A 20,708-nucleotide genomic window follows, 5' to 3' on the forward strand; every position below is an offset into this window, starting at 1 on the left:
TTGGGATAAATATAAATAAAATAAATCATCATCATCACTACCACCACCACCATCATCAAACAAACAAAACAACTAGAGTTGCCTTGGTCATGGTGTCTGTTCACAGCAGTAAAACCCTAAGAAAGGAGGTATGGCCCCAATGGAGGAAGTATGTCACTGGGGGCGGGTGAGTCTTTAAAGCCTGATGCCATTCTAATTCTCTATTTTAGGCTGTGGTTGGAAATGTGAGCTTGCAGCTTCTTGCCCCTGCCTTTGTTTCACAATCATGGACCCAACTCTCTGGAACCATGGGCCTAGATCAACTCTGCAGTAAGCTGCCTTAGTCATGGCGTTTTATCACAGTGAAGGAAAAGCAGCTGACATCATCCCATATATACTGAATATGCTAAAATGTAGCTGACACCATCCACATACACTGAACATACTAAAAATGAAGCTCTAATTTATTTTCCACTCTTTAATTTCTTTTTGAAAATAATGTATTCTTCTTTACCCATGCGGGCTTGCTTGTCTGTGTGCACTCTGGCTGTGCAGGTGCCCAGTCAAGCCAGAAGAATGCACTGGACCTCCTGCAGCTGTGCACTCCGACTCTGGTGCTTACAGCAGAGCCCAGATCTCCTCTGCAGGAGCGTAACTGCGGAGTCACCTCTCTGACCCGCCCAGTACTTTCTTTTTTTCACATTAACTTCATTTTGTGGGACTGCGCAGGTGATCTCATCAGCTCCCTGAGCGCCCACAGTCTGAGAGAATTCCTGATCTGCCCTGTTTGACTTTGTGGTCCATTCATCTTCTACCTTGCTTAGTGCCCACGTGAGGCCGAGTGGAGAATCAACGGCTTCCTACTTATGGGTTTCTGGTAGGTGTGGCCAATGGGAGGCAATGGTAGGATTCGGAAGGCTGGGGAAAACCCTGACTCCCATGGTCCCTTCTGGCCACACCTGTGCGTGGCTATCATTTTCTAGCTCTGGCTTTCCCAGGTCCTGGAAGTCCCTCTGGTGTGTGCTTCCTCATGCTGTGGTGGTAGTGGGGTGGGCTTTCCAGATCATTAGATTCTGGGTTCTCCCACCATGCCTGCTCACTCCCCTTGTAAGACTTGTGTCCCCTTGTAAACTGAGTATACCATGGCCCTCTGCCAGAACTTGAACAATTAAAAAGAAATACAGGTCATCAAAAAACACGAATAATATTTTTTTTTTGTGGGAGAGAGGAAATAATGTGATGTTTTAGTTTTTGTAAGTTTTTTAAATACTAAAAGTTTATAAACTAACAGCAAATGCTGGGCCTTCAATCCCAGCACTCAAGAGGTCAGCCTGGTCTACATAGTAAACCCAGGACAGCTAGGGCTATGTAGAGAGACCCTGTCTCAAACAAACAAACAAAACCCAACCAATCAAAAAACTGGGGAAAATTATATTTTACGCTAATTCCTAAATTAAAAAAAAATCCTATTTGTAGTTTCTCTCGCTGGCATGTTTCTTGGTTTCCCCTGGTGCCGAGGATTGAACTTAGGGCCCCGAGTGTGCTTGGTAAAAACAGTCTACATTGAGATTCATAGCTACCTATTTTTAACTTTTAAAAATTATGCCTTGTCTGGGCAACCTGGCACACTCCTTACTCCCAGGACTCCGAAGGCAGAGGTATGTGAGTCTCTGAGTTTACAGCCAAGCTGGTGCACACAGGGAGTTCCAGGCCGGGCAGGACTCCATAGTGAGATCCTGCCAGCAAGACCAAAGCAAACTCGACCTGGCTCGACTGATGCCGCTTACCTAAATTTGGAGAAAAGCGAGCATGATAGCACGGTCTCGGCTTCAACCGGCTTGAGCAGCTTCGCTCTGTGCAAGCCAAGGGGACACGTCCCTCAAGGCCACAGCCACTTAATGGTAGTTTAATTCTTTTCAGTACATCCACTATATCCAGCTGAAATCAGCCCTCTGTCCGCAAACAGACTACTTGCTTCTCTGCCAGAGCCTAACGAGCCACAGGAGGAGGAAAAAATAGCTAAATAAACAACACCCAAATTGCTGCATGGTCCAACTGTGTGAGGAAGCCAAACCAAGCGAAGCTCCTGGCCAAGTCACGGCGGCCAAGTGTGAACGGCCCATCTGTGCTCAGCTCTGGCCCCTCCTCAGAGCTCCGACAGATGTGCTGCCCGCAAAGGCATGGGCGACAGCTGAAAATTCACCCCCAGCCGAAAGCGCCTCTGTGGAGCATCAAAGTTCCGTCAGCTGACCTGAGGTCTCACAGACACACAGGCCCTCCTCACATGGAGCAGCTGAAGGACAGAGGAGGGGGAGAGGAGGCCCTGTTAGTGAGAACCCCCACCTCTCTGCCTCAGCTAATATTACAACACCGACAGGACAGCCAGGCACTCCAGACCACTGAAAACTCGGAATTTTAAAACTGTCCCACGTGAGGTACGTAGATGTTTCCTGGTGAGCTCTTTGAGTATCAGCTTGGTGCTGTGGGTTGAAGAAAAGTTCTGGAGATTCTTTAACCGTGCAGCTTGAAGACTAAGCGCCCTGGGCGACTGGTGACGCCCTTTGACCTCAGTTCTCAACCTTTTGTCTCTGTCTCTCTGTCTCTCTCTGGCTTTCTGTCTCTGTCTCTGTCTCTCTCTCTCTGAGTTAGGACTTTGCTGTGTAGTCCAGGCTGGCCTTGAACTTGAGACAGTCCTGCCTCAGTCTACTGATTCCTGGAACCACAGGCCCATACCGAGACTCCTGACTCACAATCCTGTTTTTCACCTCCAAGACGGGGTCTCACTGTGCAGCTCTGCCTGTCCTTAAAGTCACCGTGCAGACTGGGATCTCACAAAGGTCTGTCTGCCTGTGTGCCCCCTCCCCAGCCTGGGCTGGGATTAAAGGCTTGAGTACCACACCATGCCACAGTCCTCTTTTAAATGGTTTCACTCTTGGGATATACGGACTGCCTTCCATCTTCCCGATGAAGCCCAGATGCTCGAGACCAGCAGGAGGGCTGGTTCCAGGTGGAGGGGCACGGCCTGACTTTGAACGATGATATGACATGCTTAGGGTCACCCTGAGTTAACAGTCTAGAAGTCATAGGAGCACCACTGGAGCATGGTAGCCTAGTGTTGGAGTGATGGTTCTGTACACTGTGTGAAGATGTCTCCCTGTCCTTCCCACGGCACCTTCTGATTGGCTAAAATGGAAAGCCTGTGGCCTACAGCAAAAGGCAGAAGAGTAAGTGGATCTTCCAGATAGAGAGAGGACTCTGGGAGAGGAGGCATGGGAGATTCCCTACCCAGACTTGGAGGAAGTCAGACGTATGAAACTGAGGAGAGGTAACCAGCCATGTGGCAGATACAGAATCGTATAACTGAATTAATATAAGCTAAGAGTTAGTTGGAAAGCAAGCCTAAGCCAAGGCCAAAACCATATAAATCAATATAAGCCTCCACGGGGCAGACATAGAAAGGCCCACGTTATAGCCTGGGGTGTCATATTGGTTTTTTTGGTTTTGTTTTTTTGATGTATGATTATTCCATATGGTGATTGTGAGATATATACGTGTGTGTGTGTGTGTGTGTGTGTGTGTGTGTGTGTGTGTGTGTGTGTGTGTGTGTATACTGTGGTGGGGGAAAACACTTTGTATCCGAATTCCTCAACTGTGGACCAGGCCCCTGTGCACAGGCGGGCGGCCAGTCAAGTGCCCGTCAGCATGCGTCCCTCTTGTCTTGGTGTCTCCAGTCAGCAGGTTCACTAAGATGCTTATCAAGGGACAAAAGCTAAAGAAACAGCTACCTTACAGAGCTTCCAGCTATACTCTTAATTGAGAAAGCACCTTTATACACGTGATCTTGTTTATGGGCTTCCATCGCCCCTTTATTTGTAAAACGAACAGAGTAAATGAAATTGGTAGGTGTACAATGTAAGTGCGAAGTGAATGAACTCGACTATGCCAAGCACAGCCTAGGTAACGCCACCCACACGCGTGGCTTGTCGCCGGGGCAGTGCTGAGTAAATGAAAAGGATGTGGCTCAGTTGGACATGTTTGCTAGCCGGTCCCAAGGGCCTTGGGCTCCACCCCCAGCATTGTATATACACATAGGACACTTGGGAGGCAGATGAAGTCAATCAAGGCCATCCCTGGCTACACGGTGAGTTCAAGGCTAGCTTGGTCCTAAGATGAGGCTGTCTTAAAAACAAAGACCAACCAAGATCTCCATGTGCCGTGCACACAGGATGTACTGTCCCGTGGCTTCATTCCCCACATCGCCGTGATCTTGCCTTAGCTCACTGATCTGTGGGTTGGTAGCTTTGGTAGTGTGGTGTTCTGCTATGCAGACCGCCACACTCCCCTTTCTCTTGTGGCTGCTGGCGCACATTTGTGCTGTTTCCAGTTTGGGTTGATAATGACTAAAGCTGCGATGAGCATTTGTCTGAGTCGTTTTGTGGACATGCGCTTCCTTTTCTCTTAGGTAAATACATATGCAACAGTAGAGTTGCTGGGTCATATGGCTAGCATATATTTAACTTTGTAAGAAACTGCCAAACTACTTTTCAAAGCAGTCATACCGTCTGCATTTCCACTGGCAGCCAGTGAGCACTCCTGTTGCCAGGACTTGGTACCTTGTACACGGACACTGCATCCGTCCACTTCCCCTTGGACCTACCATGGCCAGCACTGCAGTGACAGGAATTTACTGGTGGTGGCCTGCCCAGGTTAGAGGTAAGCCTGCAGCCTGAGGGCTCCTGAGCTAAGGGGAATCCCTAGTCATTTATTTTCTTACTCCACGGATTCTAGAGGTAGGTTTCGTCCTGCTCACTCCAGGTGAGCCTGGATGGTTCTTGAATGCGGAATGGTCAGGATGTCTGTAGATGGTGCTGAGCCCCAGCACCCTCAGCCTAGAGACCACATGGCTGGGCCACCCAGCACCCCGGGAGCCTGGCTCCTGTCTGTGCTTGTTCTATCCTGGGCTAACTGCTTGTTGCTCTTCCTGTGTCATCCCAGTGAAACACATACGGATGAAATAAATCGAGGGGCTCACAGTCACCCTGAGCTACTTGGCACTGATCTACCAATACAGGCTCAGGATGGAGGAATGTGGCTTCTTGTCTCCGTGCCCAAGGTTCCTAAGGCCCCAGCCCACTCAGTATCCAAGGGCAAAAGCACAGCACGGCATGGCACAGCCCTAGCAGCCGCATTCTATTGCTCTCCCCTCTTTCCATGCAATCCTTACAGCAGCCGCATCGGGATGGTACCTCCATTTTTATTTTTCAGATAGCAGGCTGAAACGCCAGAGGTGACATCCCAACTTCAGAATACACAGAACACCACATCTAGATATGGTAGAAGCAGGAATCTGGCCTTTTTCTTACTTATTAGCACTTTGGGTTTTCCAGAGGGTCTTGTGGAATTGTAGTTTACCTTTTTGCCTTCTACAGAATTGGTTTTCTCAAGTACAAAGTGCCCATACTTTGGGTCATTGCATCACCCTGTGGTCATGACAGGAACTGCACCTCCTCAAAGTTCCAATCTACTTGAAACCAGAGGGAAAAGTGGGCTAGGCTCTGACCCTCCCAAAGCTGGCCAACTGACTTGCAGAGCCAGGATAACCTCTCACATTCTCACTGCTGTGGCTGAGGAATGGGTGCTCCACACAGGAAAAGGGTCTGAGTCCCTCTCCTGCCTCAGCTTCCCTCTGAAACTTCCGTCAGTGCTTCGCTCCCACTGGGCCATGCAGTGGTGGGTGACTATGCTGCGCACATGCCATTCCCCTCTGCGGGCCGAGGGATCGTGCTTTCTGTAACTCATTTTGCTTCACAGGCATCCTCTATTATTATGCTAAGCTCGCTGTATTTCTGTCACAACATAAACAACCTTGGGCAACCCGTACAAATCAATCAGCTGCCTCTGCAGAGTGGGAATCAGGTTGTACTGAAAACCGGGGGTACGACTGAATGAAAGGCTGCGTTTAAAAGCATCGGATCGACTGTGACAAAACATGCAAATATAGTAGTGATTATCAGAAAATACTTCTCGGGAAGATCAAAGCACTTCACACTTGGTCATGTGAGTGTCTGCAGGTCAGAAAGAGCAGGTGGTAACCACGGCGTGCAGTGAACGCTTGCTTCTTCCGTGTTTACAGTCTGCGGAGTGGATGTCTGTTGAATGGCACCCTGCTCTCGCACGTGGGCTCACATTTAACAATTTCACAACTGTCCCTCAGGGCGTGATGCACGCATCACCAGGTTTATAAAAAGAAGGTGACAGTTGGAGGGTCAATACGGCGTTCTGCGGAGGATGGATGTGGGTCATTTCACAGGGGTCGGTCGGGTGCTTCCAAACGTTGAGGGATGGACCCCATACAGGACCCACTCACATGCCAGGGTGCAGCTGAGATGAAAACCCCAGAGAGGGCAATGCTGGCCCCACCTTCAGCGAATCTTCTCTCCTGCTCACCTCTTATTACACTCACAGCCTAAGAGTCAACCTGGAGGAACCTGGTCTAGGAGGGTCTCAAACAACCTCCACTGGACATGTGACCACTGCAAATGACTGCTGATTTCAAATGGACAGCAAGGATCTAAAAGAACAGGCAGGAAATGAAGATGATCTTCAAAGCTCCGTCGACAACAGACTGTCTGTCCAGACAAATTAGTTACTTCTTAGGTTTATAACTTTGACACTGGGTAGTCAGTTCTCATCCCTCAGGATTACAGACATCTGGACCTAATGGACACAGGTTACTAATGAGCATCCTCATTACGTTTTCCAGCCAAACACAAACATGCTGTGGAATACTCCCTTTTCCGTTCTCCAAGATGGCGTTGCTGGCCTGGTTGTAGTGTATACAGCTGGAGTCCCCATCTTTTATGGCAAATTCTGAGGTTTCTTTGATGTCCAAGAGATATATTTCTTGAAGCCCACTCCCTGGGTGCACGTGCAAATGCCGTTGTGTATTTTTAAGTCACCACTGTATTGATGACAGAACAGTCCTCTTTGGTGGGAGCCATTCAGCCCAGAAAGAAAGGCACTGAGACAGAAGCGGCATTGCAGGTACTTTGGTGAGTTCTGTAGAGACGTTTGAGGCATGATTTGAAACGTAAAATAACTGTAAGGGCACAGCTTGTATCCTGCGACATTGAAGACAGCTTTGGACACTACTCCGGCCCCTCCACACATCAACCTGTGCCTGCCCAGCTCTCAGTGAATGAAACAGCTCGGGTCCCCTGCTTCCAGGGTATTTAGCATTTTGCCTAATGGTGCTCAATAAATATCAGTTCACTAAGTAAACAACAGGGTGAATGGCAGGCTGACCTATTTTCTTAACTACTCAAAGTAATTTTAAATACAAAAACTGGGTGGCAGTTAGTCGTCCCCCCCCCCCCCCCGTGTGGGGAAGGCTGAGTCTAGAGGAAGAAAATACCCAGTTCTAACTGACCCATTCCTGTCTACACCTAGCAGTTTGTGAGCAGAGCCTGTGGTCCTCAAATAAGTGCTTGCGCTCCCCCACCCCCCTCTGTGTGTGTGTGTGTGTGTGTGTGTGTGCAGGCCGTGATGATGTGCATCCGGAGGTCAGAGGGCATCCTGGGTGTTGGTCCTTGCCACCCATCATGTTTGAGACATCAGGACCTCTTGTTAGTTGCTGTGTGGCCTGAGTACCCAGCCTGTGAGGTTTCAGAGATTCTTCTGTCTCCATCACAGAAGCACTGGGAACTACTGCGTCCATCTTCAAAGGGTTCTGATGATCTGACTTCCAGTCCACAAGCTTGCATTGCACCAAGTATGTTTCCCTGCTGTAATGAAGCTCCCATTCTTTCCTCTGGTGATGTGACTGCTTGCTGACTTTGCTGAAGTATGTGGACTGCCTACCCGAGTCAGACCAAGGCAGCCTAACCAGGTAAGAACTCGACTTTTGGTTCTATACCCCATATAAACACATCTCTGATAGGTGATTAATTAATTCATTAATGCACTTTGGAAGCACTGGAAGCCCCTGCTGTGTGAGATTTGTCACAACACTGGCCACACTCTTGTGTCAGGACTGCTTGCTCAGTCAGACACCCCGGAAACGACAGGCTAACGAAGAGTCCAGCGCCACACTGCTGTCTGTCCTGTCTGCAGCTATCTAAGTGCTAGTTCTCCTTGACTCACCCAGTGAATCCCAGTGAAGGGCAGAGCGCCCTTGAATAAAATGGACTCTTCAGGACCCTGCTTCTGGGAACACCAGGATGCTGCACAAAGGCCTCCTTTCTGGTAAAGATGGCCCTATCCTTGGAACGTGCCCAGAGAGAGCCATGGTAGTGCTCACTGCTGCACACGGTGAGTGATGCTGAGGGAGGCAGAGGCAATGCCACCTCTTTGTTTCTGTCTCCAACAGCATTCAGGGAAGGACAAGGTTGACTGCACCCTCAAGGCCGCAGTCTGCCTTGTTTATGAATCATATTTAAGAAATGATGACACCCACATAACATTTAAAAACCAGCATAAAAATCACAGTTTCACATAACTTTCAAACAATGCTAAAATGTTCTCTAGATTAACAGCAGTGTTGCAGTCTATGAAATAAAAATGCTTCTATGAACGGAATGGCTTAATGGGTAAAGGCGCTTGCTGCCAAAGCTGAGATCAACTCCCAGAGCCCACATGGTGAAAGAGAGACCAACTCTGACAAGCTGTTGTCTGACCTCTATATACACAACCAACACACAACACGCAGCATAAATAAATCAACGTCAGAAAAACCCAACCCCAGAAAACGGTGCTAACAAATGAAGGAGCTGCTTGGTGAGAGGAAGAGCCTGGGCTTGGATGGAGGCTCTGTGAGCTGCAAGGCAAGGACAAACGTGTCCTGGGTCTCTACAGAGCTATGCTGTGAGGACCAACACGAGTCTTCCCAGTCAGTCTGCTGAGCTCCAATCTACCGGAATAATCCACCTAGCTCTTCTTTACATTTTTGCTCTGGAAACATAATTTTTGGCATGGAGTAGATGTGTTTATGTGCTAACTTTTATGTATCTTTCCCATCTAGCTGTATAAAAACGAACAAACCCTTTTGGGCTAACAGAAGCAGAAAAGAGAAAATACTGTATTTTAAGAGCATGTACCCACAGGAAGCCTCAGTCCAATATTTCAGCTTCCGAAAAAGGTCAGGGTGTTAGACAATGCATACCCAGACATCCACACATAGACATGTACATACAGACATGCACGCACAGACATGCACACACAGACATGCACACACAGACACGCACACACAGACATGCACACACAGACAATGCACACACAGACATGCACACCCAGACATGCACAACACAGACACAGAACACACACAGACATCCACACACAGACATGCACACACAGACAATGCACACACAGACATGCACACCCAGACATGCACAGACAATGCATACCCAGACATCCACACACAGACATGCACACCCAGACAATGCACACACAGACATGCACACCCAGACATGCACACCCAGACACGCACATACAGACACGCACAATGCACACACAGACATGCACACCCAGACAATGCACACAGACATGCACACCCAGACATGCACACACAGACACGCACACCCAGACAATGCACACACAGACATGCACACACAGACATGCACACACAGACATGCACACACAGACATGCACACAGACACATAGACATGCACACAGACATATACATACAGACATTCACACACACACACGCACACATGCACGTACACACACAGACATGCACACACACAAAGACATGCACAGAGACACACAGACATGCACACAGACATGCACACACAGACATGCACACACAGACATGCACACACAGACAATGCACACACAGACACGCACACCCAGACACGCACACCCAGACAATGCACACACAGACACGCACGCACAGACACGCACGCACAGACATGCATGCACAGACACGCACGCCCAGACAATGCACACACAGACATGCACACACAGACAATGCACACACAGACATGCACACCCAACAATGCACACCCAGACATGCACACACAGACAAGCACACACAATGCACACACAGACATGCACGCACAGACACGCACGCACAGACATGCATGCACAGACACGCATGTACAGACATGCATACACAGACATGCATACACAGACAATGAGCACATAGGCAGGATGGGACACAGACATGGAGCTCCACTCAGTTTTGGCCTTAATTAGGGAGACTGACAAAGTCAGGGGCGGCTAAGGCCAGGCGTGGGGTGAGATTCACACCTGGACTGCGAGTGCAGAACACGGTGCACAACCCACCTACCTTTCTCTTCCTGGGAATGGGCTCGTCGAAGAGCAGGTTGCTGGCCTCTGCCTCGTCGATGCCATCGTCAAGTGGAACAGGGCTACGGAAGGGCTTGAAGCTGTCAGCCGACAGTGGCGGAGAGGGTGTGGAGGGGTTGGACTGGTCACTCGGAGCGCTCCAGCTCCAGTAGCCACTGCTGCTGCTGCTGGATGGTGCGCCTTCCTTCCAGGACCCGCTGAGACCCTCTGGAGCACGGGGACAGCAAGTGAGAACCCGACGTTACGTTCCCGCCTGCCCCAGTCACACGGTTATTTCTAAGCGGCCGTGTGTAGCCGAACAGCAGCACGGCTGTCTGGGCTGTCTGTCTGGTTCTGCCGTGCAGCCCTTCCTTGGAATTGGTGGACATCATACAAGAACAAGAAAATAACCGTGACTTCTTGTTCACAACTGCGGGGCCTCTGGTTTGCTGGCTCCAGTGCTTCTGAGAGGGAGACTGCTCGTGGTAGCCTCCCAGACGATCTGGCCACCAAGCCTCCACCCTGCACCTCCCCATTTCAATTCTACATTTAAAAATGGCTTTCCTCGTGTGACGATGGTTCTTGGGATATATACTTAAGAAATCAGAAGAAGATTCTGTGAGAGATGGTAATTTCTAGATCGGCATCTAAAGCAAGTTCCCGCTGCTGCTTAAAACAAATAACAGGGCCTTATATTCGGACTGCTTTGACAGCCCTTTAAACTTAATTTTCAAAGTCAGAGTATATGATACGGGGCTCTGGGGTGGCATGTCCGTATATCAGGTCATGACCCGTCATTCACTCTTCCCTCTGGCCCCCGATTACTAGTATCCTCCCCCACACTTATCAATCCCCGGTTCTGCTTACATGCCTGAGCTGCAGGCCACCCCATGCCGTAGGGAGCTCCTCTGCAGTTTCAAGCACTTGGACACCTGTACCCATTTGAACCTCACAGGAAGTTCATCTGCCTCCTCTCTACCTAGTAAGTGACCCTGGCTGGCCAAGGCCAGAGCATGTAGGTCCTCCATTGTGAGCATCCTCTTTCCTCTGTGGCCGAGACGGGTGGCGTCAGAATTTACTGGCAGTGCCTACAGACTAGACTGGTGCCCAGCTGAAGTCTGATGCAAAGGTTTCTTCCTGCTACTGTCAGAGCAGATTTACTTTATCTTTCAAGATGCCCAAACTTAATTAGCATTTATATAAATTCTACTTTCTTTCTGGATAGTTTCTCTTCCATATTTATGTGCATTGTGAATATATTAAAACTAATTATGAGGGGGGAGGAGAAAAATCCCAAAATGCCTCATTAAAAAAATACTATTAATGTCTGTGTAATTACTCATGCAGCGAAGATGACTAGTAGACTAGCATTTGTGGGAAATCATGACCCTTATCTAATTAATTATAGATTTCCAGCAAATTCCTCAACTGCATCAAGCAAAAAGTTGAGTAGAAGTCACTGAGTTTGGAGCTGAGGTGCTACAGAAGCTGCCGTTTCATGGTGGTGAGCCTCTGCCGCAATTAAATGGTCATTTATACTCCCCTGCTAGCATCACAAAGTGACTTAGCAGTTTCTTCCTGCAGACTGATGGCAGAGATGGATGGATGCAGTGACCTCCTCAAGCTATCGCGGGGCATGGAAAACAGCGGCTTCCTCGTGTACCCTATCTCACACTTGTACAATAAAATCAAGGCGGCAGTGCTGTACGACAGTGCTGCACACATGTGCTGCCTCATCGCGACGGGGCAGCTGAACTGCTTTTGAAAACTAGCTGTTCTCGCAGTGCTGCACCAGTGCATCGGCTTCCCAGCTTGTGAAGTCTCCCTTCACTCTTTAACCGGGAAGACTAATACAGCAAGGACTGTCTCTTAGGCTACAGCATCTCCTTATGTCGAGGATGAGTCAAAGATGCAGATGGGCCCAGGGGGGTTCTCACCTATTTGCAAAGCTACCTCCTAATGGAACAAGGCAGGCATAGAAGACTATAACAGCTTCCACAAACTCACTGATACACCATAATTCTGGAGAACGACGCTATTCTTCCAAAAACTAGTGACCTTGTTATTATAAATTGCACCCCTTGCTTAAAAATTTGTTTCCTTTTGCAAACCAGTGGGAGACATCAAATTTAGCAGTTAAGTAGTTATTTTTAAAAGTTTTTATTTATATATTTATTTGTTTATTTTGAGGCAGGGTCTCTGTGTAGGCCAGTTCATCCATCCATCCATCCATCCATCCACCCACCCACCCACCTACCCACCCACCCATCCATCCATCCCATCCATCCATCCATCCATCCATCCATCCATCCATCCATCCATCCATCCATCCATAGGCAGGGTCTCTCTCTGTATACCAGGCTGGCCTCATCAATTCACAGAGACCCACCTACCTGAGATGAGAAGCATGTGCCGTCACGCCCAGGTAAGGACATTGTGTTATTTTTTTATTTTTATTTTTTTTTTAATTCTTTTTTTCGGAGCTGGGGACCGAACCCAGGGCCTTGCGCTTCCTAGGCAAGCACTCTACCACTGAGCCAAATCCCCAACCCCCATTGTGTTATTTTTAAACCACAGGTGAGCAATGGCACACTCTTTTGCTGAGCTAACAGAAATTTGCAATTGAAAAATCAAAAGGCTTATTTTAATTTTAACCTTTAAGTACAAAGTAATAGTAGAAATGGTTTCAAAAAATTGTACAATAAAAGTGATTAATTTTAAGCATTCGAACGCTTTCCTAGATTTTTTTTTTTTTTTTTTGGTGGGGGGACGACTCCAGTTTTACCTCCAGCCATGTTGTCTGGATGAGAAAGGCAAATCTGGGTATTTGTCGAGAGCTCCCCAAAGGCCACTAGGCGAGAATGGCCACTTCATCTCAACACATGTGCTTATGTGGTATCTGTAAGTTCATCTGTGTATGTTTATATTTAAATGCACATACTCAAACACACACATGCGTGTATGCTGCCTGTTATCCCAATCCCAACTTTCCACTGTCTGTGTGGATCACTTTAGATGCTCTCTCATAGTCTCAGAATACAGATTTCTAGCCAGGCATGCAGGACCTGGTCATGATAAAGTGCCTAGTCTCATCCATCCAACTTCATCTCCCACTGTCTGCTTCCCTGATTTATCAGGCAGATTAAATGAAGCACGATCAGAAAGGCAGTTCTGGAATGGAGAAGACAGGAACTAGAAATATAGTTCTGCCATTTAGAAGTCAATCCACACATGCCTTGGCTCTGGCTTACTTATCTGTAGAGTAGTGGTAACAGCATCTCATACACTTGTTGGTAGAAAGATAATGAAATAGAGCAAGCAGCAGAGACAGCAAGTCAGTGCTCAGTCAATGTGCTAGCTATTAACAAGGCCGTGACTGACAGCATTTTCCCCCAAGAGACTGTACTCTCTAGGAGTATGGCCACTATTTATACTCTGTTGAGATATTCAGATCTTCCAGGTAGTATCTGATAAGTACATAGTGAACTCTCTTTGGTTATGAAATGTGGTAATGCTTTTATAAACTACTCAACCTTCACTGGTCCAATCAAAAGGAAATTATGCTGGGAAAACAAGTTCCTTAGACCATTCTCCAGTTACGTGGGGAAAAAGGCACATAAGTACTACACAGATATGTCCTGAAACAGAGTAAACAAGTGGCGGAACTTGGTAACTGTGAGCTGCCTAGGTGAGCACATCAGAATCCTGGGAGAGGAGGAAGGAGAGGCTGATGGCCTAGGGTCTCTATTTCCTCCACATTCCCTGATCTGAAACTAACTGTTTATTGGGTGGAATGAAATTCCTAGGAGAGAGAGGCCTTGCTCTTGGTGCTAATGGGCACATTCCCACAGTCCATACTCCAAGACTCACCATTAGGTCGCACAGGAGGGCTTCGGACCAAAGGGCTGGTTGACAAGCTGGTCAATACCATGGCCGCAGTCACCTTGTCCATGTCCAGTTCCTCTGAAGATTTCCTGTAAAACAGGAAGAAATGTTGTCTGTCTGGGCTCACTCTATCCATGGAGGACAAACGAGCCATTACAGGCCACCACATACACTTTCTAATGAATCCTCAGGGAAAAATCCAACGTTCTGTGAGTTGATTTATGGATAAGAGGCCAAGAGATCCAACTGAAGCCATATGCACCAGAAAGAAGAGGGCAGGGTACCTTTATTCATAACTACCTGTTGGGTGTGCTGATGAGCCAGACACATGCTGCTGCAGGTGCTGGCAATGCTGAACGAGACAGACAAACCACCCAGAACAGACAGCCCTGTGCCAATGTTTCTCCTTTATTCTACGTGGATATGAGTCACTGAACACTTTCAGTGGGCCCATGCACATAACAGGGCAAATACATGTAGACAAAGCTGGGCTAGCACCATGCAGAACGGAATTTAGGAAAGGCAGAACAGAAAAGGAAGGTGGCGAGATCATTGACAGGATACAGATGAAAAAAAAAATGGTGGTTGGGAGTGGGATGGGGGTTGTGATTGTAGGGCTGGTGGGGAGAAGTGGTATCTGGATGGCTCTAGTATCAGCATGAGCACTCCCAAAAGCCTCCACTGACAGGGCAGCAACCAAGCAAGAGAAGCATTCAGAGGTGTTTAAACCCGAGAATCCCCCACTGCCCTTTACACGGTGTGCATGTGTGTATGTTTATGTGGGTGGGTTGGTGGAGGGGCTGCGTTCATGCATGTGAAGGTCCCAGGTTCACGTTGGGAGTCTTCCTGTATACCTCTTCTACCTTCTTCACTGAGGCAGGGTGCTGCCAGCCAGCTTGCTCAGGATTGCCCATCTATATATACCTTTGGAGGCTGGAGTCACAGGTGAGCACCTGACAGCTAGGTTTCTAGGGCTCTGAACTCCGGCGCTCTAACCACTGAGCCATCTCAGCTCTCATGCCTGGTTCTCATTTTATTTCATCTTACTCAAGGTCGAGAGAGCGTGGGAACATCTATGATTACTGAGCGAGACCAGAAGGTTGTTCTCATTTAATTCTGGCCAGTTAACCAAGAAGGTGTAAGATAGCCATCATGGTGACTAGAGTCAGCGTGCGTAAGCTTATTTCTACAGAGAAGATAAATCTGAGAGGCAAACATTTATGTGGTACACTGACATAAAGTAAATGACACTCCCTCCCGGGAGACGAACATCTTCCAATTAGGGAACAGTGTGTCAGGAAGCACAGCAGCGGATTAATAAGCTGTATCTGCAGATGGACTGTCACGTTGACAAATGTGGCTTTCCTTCACAGGTGTGCTGCAGATCTGTAAAGGCTGAGAACCAGAGGCCTGAACACTTCACAGCACTGCTTCACAGCTGAGCGGAGAGAAAAGCCTTCACTTGCACAGGATGCCGGGAAGGGTGCTGACTGGACGGTTAAGCTCCTCTTCTTGATGGGACTTAGAATCATATGGCAACAAACCTCTAAGGCCACCTGAGAGGAACTTACTAGATTTGGTGAACTGAGGTAGAGGCGGACCTTAAATGTGGGCTAAGACATTCTACAGCTTGGAGGCTGGACTTACTCAAGGGAGAAAGCTAGCTGAGAACAACCATCTATCATTCTTTGCTTCCTTGCCTCAGATACGATGGGACGTCTGTCTCAAGCTCCCTGCATGACTTCTCTGCAGTTATGACTGTACTCTCAAACTGGGGCCAAAATAAATGCTCCTCTTGGCTGGTTTCCTCAGGTATTTTTGTCATAGCAACAGGATGAGCAATTAACTAGTTTCATCGTGAAGTTACAGAAAAGTAGTTTGACTTCCTGATTTCCACAATGGTACTAAATTATTCTGTGTATTATACTTCTTCCAATGCAAGGTACCAGAGGATGGAAACCTTTGAAATTTTCCTGTAAAATTCTTCTCAAAGTCCCTATGTGCTTACTCCCTAAACTGTTCCATCAAAAGGTAAATCATTTCTTTCAGTGCCTGGCAAATAAAAATACTTCTATAAGCAAGCAGGAAGTGGGACCATAAATTGCTTCTGTGGAAACTTACAAGACAATGGCACAAGCTCAGAGGCAAAAAACCCTGCATACACAACTCAGCTGCTGCTACACAAGTTTTCTATTCATCACGGTGTACAGGATCCCCACAGCCAGCAAATGGTGATGCTGGCTTCCTACAGAGAAGTAGCACCAGGAAAGGAGGGTGATGCGTCTCCCTCCCGAGGGTTGTGCGGTCTCACAGTCCTTATATAGTCATGGTTACAGAGGGTAGGAATAAGAAGAAAGGAGGCTTTAAGAGCCACAGAGGTCTTCCTCCCTACTCCATGGTTGGCCAGTTTGAAGACAGGCATGATGCTTGATTGGTCTGCAACTGTGGTGTAACCTCATGTGGTATAACATGTCCTGATCAGGCCTTGAACCTGAGCCAGTCCGTAGGCTGGGCCTGCTGGCGGGAGACCAGCTGCCAGGCTTTTGTCTTGGGCAGGAGGCTGAGGAAGGAGCTATCCATCCTGGAAATCTAGACATGCCCTCTCTCCTTACCTTTCTGCCTACCAGTGAGTCTAGGTCCTGGTCTCTCAAAATCGTGAGACAAATGGACTCTTATGTGTTTCTGTCAGGTATCTGATCATAGCAATGAGAAAATACACAACCAACACACCATTATTTACAAAAGTTCTAAAACCAGGATGAGAGGAGCAGGCACCTGGCACTTAGAAGGCCACACTAGAGGACGGGAAGGTGCTGCGGCATGCCCTCCCCCAGTTTCCAACAGTAGTACTTGTTGGACATCCGTCCACATCCATCTCGGTTTCAGAGTCTCTTTCCACTAATTCTTTTTGCATGATTTTCAAAGGTGTTTATATTTTTTAACGTAAGGTAAACATTTTGTTTTAGAGGTCTAGCTGACAATTCAAATATTTAATGGCTCTGATGGAAGGCCATGTGCCCTGGTCAGGCACACATCACACCAGTTATAGACCAGGTTGGTGAGGTCCAGGATGGAAGTTTCTTTCATGTTGGCTGACTCCTCAGCTTGAAGGTGCTAGGGAAGCTGCTGGGGAGAGCTGTCAACAGCCTTACCCCTTTGCAGACTGAAATCTATACTATTGACTAGAGGGGCAGCACGTACCTACAAGTACTGTACAAGATTGCAAAGGCTTATGGGAGCAACCAACCACTTTCTGTTAGAACTGGGAGGAGGTCAGAGACACCAGTGGGGAGGCGACAGCTGCTGCTTCTGAGTGACAGTGCTGACAGTCTATAGCACTATCTATGACGTCTATGGACACCGCTCCTGCCAGCACCCTTGGTGGTGGACAGCAGGAGCTATGGAGAACCAGCCAGGGAAAGGACTGCAAGTGACTGCTGAATGCTCAGTCACAAGGGGGCTGTCTCTGTCACTCTCCCCAAGGCTCAGAGAACACTGTGGAAAGAGAGGGTGGGGATGGGCAGCCATGAGGACGTGCATAAAAGATAGGAGAGGGGAGGGGCTGGCGAGACCCACACCCTCCAAAGAACCAAAGGTTGCTGGAAGAAGAGACTTTTTCCTAGAGCTAAACCGCTGGTAAGATACTCATGTTCCTGCCAATAACCTCTCGCTCATGTCTCTAAGTGCCCCCAATGACTGCCTCACCAAATAAACACATACATAAAATTTAAATCTAGAAAAGGACAAAGAAAAAAAGACATTAAAGTAGACATTAAAGTGGAACTTACCAGGAAGAACTATCAAGGAGAGGGGGATGGAGAAGGCAGTGGGCTTAAACATAATTCAAGTACATTATATACATGTATGAAAACGTTATTGTGAAATCTGTTATTCTGTGTAACTGCTAAGTGCTAATAAAATATTAAAAACAAAAATCAGAAAGCTGGTTTATGTGTATTTTAAAGTGAGAAGCAGTAGAGAGCACACCACTATAAACTATGCATTTATTTTACACATCACTTTAAACCATGCATTTATATTTTACTACTAGTACGTTTCAAAGTAATTAGTGATCCTCATAAAGCAGATTTCTGATGAAGAGGAGAAAGAGGAAGAAGAAGAAGAAGAGAAGGGGAGGAGGAAGAGAAGGAAGACAATGACGACAAATTAGTGTAAGCAAGTATCTTTATGCCTGTTTAGATTTGCAGACTTTGGACACAGAGTCTCACTCTGTTTTCCTTGCAGGCTTGAAACTTGCTGTATAGATGGGCTGGCCTTGAACACTGCTGCGATCCTCCTGCCTCTGCCTCCAGAGTGCAGGGATCATAGGTGTGTGCCACTGCCCCTAGGTAACGCAGGTGTGTGTTTATCTGGACTACCTTCGTGCATCCCATTAGTTACCGGAGGTCACCACCGACAAAGTCAAAGGGGTGTACGCTAATGATCACTTAACCCAGATTTCTCAAGAAGATTCTGGATCAAGTTATCAGATGCTACAGTGCTTGTGCTTGTGTGGTGTTTTTGTTTTTATCTTTGTTAATTTCTTTTCGTACTGTACTATCTAATTACTGATTAATTAGTGTTGCAGATTAAAGCCTTATAATTAACACTAAGAGATGATACATGAAGTAGGATCCGCTACACTTGGAGAAAATTGCTGCAAAGACTGCTGGTAGACTCGAGTAGCTGGAAGGGGGCACTTGGGGTCAGAATAAATACCTTCTTTTAATTTGAAATTGAATTGATTGTTGCAGGCCACACCAATCCAACATTTGCTAAAGACAGAGACCTAACTAAAAGATAATTTCTCCTCCACACTCACCTTGAGGTTTATGGAACTTAGCAAGATTTAGAATTATTGTTAAAGGAAGAGTAATCTTCATCACCATTTTATACATCATCCAGGCCAAGGGAAGAAGCCCTTACACTCTAGGGTGTCATGAACGATATTTATCTATAATTAGAATGTTGTAGTAAGAACTAGAAATAAAGTTGGATAATACCTTCCTTAAATTAGTGAGGATCTAGTTCCTGTCAACTACTAAAACCTGTTGTCTAGACTGGTCAATCACTTCTTCTGCTTTCAGTGCTGGGGTCGAACCCAGAGCTGTACATGTGAGGGGAGAGTTCAGCTGCTTCGGAGGCTCGTGAGTACCTGGAAACAAAGTCCAGAAGTGAAAACCCCAGGGAAGCTGAAGAATCTACACCCAGCCTTGGAATCCAGGAAGGTTTGACTAAGAGTTTGGGAAATCATATTTGGTAACCATTCATGTGATTAGGCACAAAAGCTTCTTTTTCTATAGGAATCTTCTAAGAAAAGTAATGGGTGCCTTGGTGGTTTGAATAAGCATGGCCTCCATAGGTGCCTATGTCTGAGTGATTACTCATCAGTAACTAGGGATACTTGAGGAGGACCAGGAGGTGCGGCCCTGCTGGAGTGGGTGTGGCCCTGCTGGAGTGGGTGTGGCTCTGCTGGAGTGGGTGTGGCCCTGCTGGAGTGGGTGTGGCCCTGCTGGGAATGTGCGTCTGGTCAGCTTTGAGGTTTCACAAGCCCACAGGTCAGTGGCTCTCTTCCTGCTGGGTATGGATCTGGATGTAGAACCCTCAGCTTCTTCTCCAGTGTCACGTCTACCTTTGTGCCACCATGCTCTTCTTCCACGATAATAATGAACTAAGTTCGGAAACCTTACGCCAGCTCTAATTATACGCTTTTCATAAAAGTTGCTGTGGTCATGGTCTCTTCACAACAGAACAGTGACTAAGATAAATGTTAACATCTCTCATGTAGGCGCTGTCCACCAGTTTGTCTGAGATAGGAGTTACCGAAAACAATGAACAACGGCGTAACAGTCCTGGGGACAGAGAAGTGCCTTCCCGGGAGTCTCTCTTGCTTTCAGGATGGAGTCCAAAGTCCCACATGACAGACCTTGGTCCCCGTGACCCGAATCAGTCACAGTGCAGTGCACGATGCCTTTCCAGGGTTTGACCGTCCTCCCTCAGGAGTCAGGCCCTCTTCCCTAGACCTTGACTCCAGCTCTGCCCTCTGCTGGGAACTAGCTCTCCCTACTCTTGTCCACCTGCCCTCAGTACTCAGTTCAGGACGACTGCTTCCCGCTGCCCGCTGCTCTGCCAGACCCTCATGGTGTATGGAAAGCTTGCTGCATTTCCAGTATTTGTTCTCAGCCCCTGCACAACGGGCCCACTTGCATTTCTCTAACTCTCGACATCCCCAACCCCTTGCTTAGGTAAGTTCTTCATGAAGGTTTTGGGGACAGTGTTAGTGAAAGTCGCTGAGGGGTGACAGGCAGAGAGACCAAAATATCTAAAAGGCTCTTGTGGTTATCTACTTTTACACCGCCATCTTGTTGGACTTGAGGGATTCTTTACTTCTGTCTTGTGAGAAGCAAAGGCTTTTAGCTTTTAAACAGATCACCCCCGGGATCCTAACAAACAAACAGCCAAACGAAACCCAAGCTGGCCTACCTAGGCAAAATTGATTTTTCCCCAATGTCTGTGATAATTTTTTGTATTTACAAATCCTCATGGATTTGTTGGTAAAC

General features: G+C 47.5%; 1 protein-coding gene across 1 annotated transcript in view; it reads right to left on the bottom strand.

The window, feature by feature from the left end:
- The window catches only part of Znf704 (zinc finger protein 704), a 174,552-nt gene that overhangs the window by 21,010 nt on the left and 132,834 nt on the right, over nt 1-20,708 (bottom strand). The window contains 2 exon segments of the mRNA XM_032898647.1: nt 10,265-10,491; nt 14,134-14,237. Coding sequence (XP_032754538.1) covers nt 10,265-10,491; nt 14,134-14,237 — 331 coding nt within the window.

Source organism: Rattus rattus, chromosome 3, assembly GCF_011064425.1.
Source record: "Rattus rattus isolate New Zealand chromosome 3, Rrattus_CSIRO_v1, whole genome shotgun sequence".
Classification (NCBI taxonomy): Eukaryota; Metazoa; Chordata; class Mammalia; order Rodentia; family Muridae; genus Rattus; species Rattus rattus.